Here is a 1,196-nt window from a genome sequence, read left to right on the forward strand (position 1 = left end):
GCGACTGGGGGGGGGGACGGCGAGGGGGGCAGGGTGGCGGGACAAGGCGGGGCGAGGTGTGTGCGTGTGTGTGTGGGGGGGGGTGCGGTGCCTGCTTTGTCGAGTAGAGCTCGAGCATGAGTGCGTCCCACTCATTCTGGAAGAGCGAGAGCATCCCGGGGATGGAGGTGGCCGCCGCCGGCCGCGGCTTGACCGAGGCGCCCACCTGGGAGGCGGGGGTGCGGTCGGCGGCGGCGGCGGCGGCGGCGGCGGCGGCGGCGGCGGGGTCGGCGGGCGGCAGCGGCGGTGGGGCGGGCGCGTTGAGGTGGTACGACGGCAGTGCAATGCCGTTGGCAAGGACTGCAGAGAGGCGGTAGGCGGGGGAAGGCAGCGGGGCGACGGGGCCGTGCGGAACAGCTGCGCGGGCACCTTGAGTGGCAGCAGGTCCGAGGCCGCGAGCAGCTCACCGGTCACCGGGCACCGTCCTCCGGACGACTCAAGCGCCTTCTCGATGAGCGACTTCTCGAAGAGGTGGCCGCTCTTGCTGCTCACGACCGGCACTTCGGGCGTCGTGTTGGAGATTGCACAGAACATCGCTGAACAGCAGCAGAGTGTGCAGCTGGGGCGTGTGCTGCGCTATGAACAAGCAAGCACGCTGCGGCACTGTGGGAGCTTCACAGCCTTGTTATTCACTTCACACCGAGGTCTCGCAGGTCATTTTCCACGAACTGTTCTCGCCAAGGCTGTGAGGGCGTCTGTTCACACGCTTGCCATGATGTAGGTGGATGCCGCCGCCGGGCCCGACGGCGCGAGGGGTCTCCGTACTCCGTCCATGCCCTCCGTGCTGCAGAGTCGGGTGGGCTTTGGCGCAATCTGCTTGCTGGGCGCGGGTACGTCGACTCAGTCAGTGCTGGCGCGTGGTCCGTGCACCGTGGACAGCAGGACAGGCACAGGGTCGGAGGCGTCGTGTGGTCATGACCACAGTGGTTTGGCAGGACCACCAGGCTCCCCCACCAGGCTCCCCCACCAGGCTCCCCCATCAGGCTGGCTCCCCCACCCACCAACCAGGCTCCCCCACCCAAGAATTTTACAAGAACAACTCTCTCTCACACACAGCAGACAGGCTCGACACAGGTGCGGACTGGCGCGTGCTAGCACTAACACAGAAAGAAAGAAAGAAAACAGACCAGCCAAGGGAGGGATGGGAGGACCTAACT

At 66.7% G+C, this 1,196-nt stretch overlaps 1 protein-coding gene across 1 annotated transcript; it reads right to left on the reverse strand.

Moving 5' to 3' along the window:
* Window positions 1–43: 43 nt before the first annotated feature.
* On the reverse strand, window positions 44–573 carry EMIHUDRAFT_125335 (hypothetical protein; the record flags this gene model as incomplete). Its single annotated transcript, XM_005757170.1, has 2 exons — window positions 44–205; window positions 409–573. Coding segments are annotated over 2 exons (327 nt in total), but the record flags the coding sequence as incomplete, so codon positions are not given.
* Between the last annotated feature and the right edge of the window lie 623 nt (window positions 574–1,196).

The sequence above is a fragment of the Emiliania huxleyi genome, assembly GCF_000372725.1.
Source record: "Emiliania huxleyi CCMP1516 unplaced genomic scaffold EMIHUscaffold_9211, whole genome shotgun sequence".
NCBI classification, from domain to species: Eukaryota; Haptophyta; order Isochrysidales; family Noelaerhabdaceae; genus Emiliania; species Emiliania huxleyi.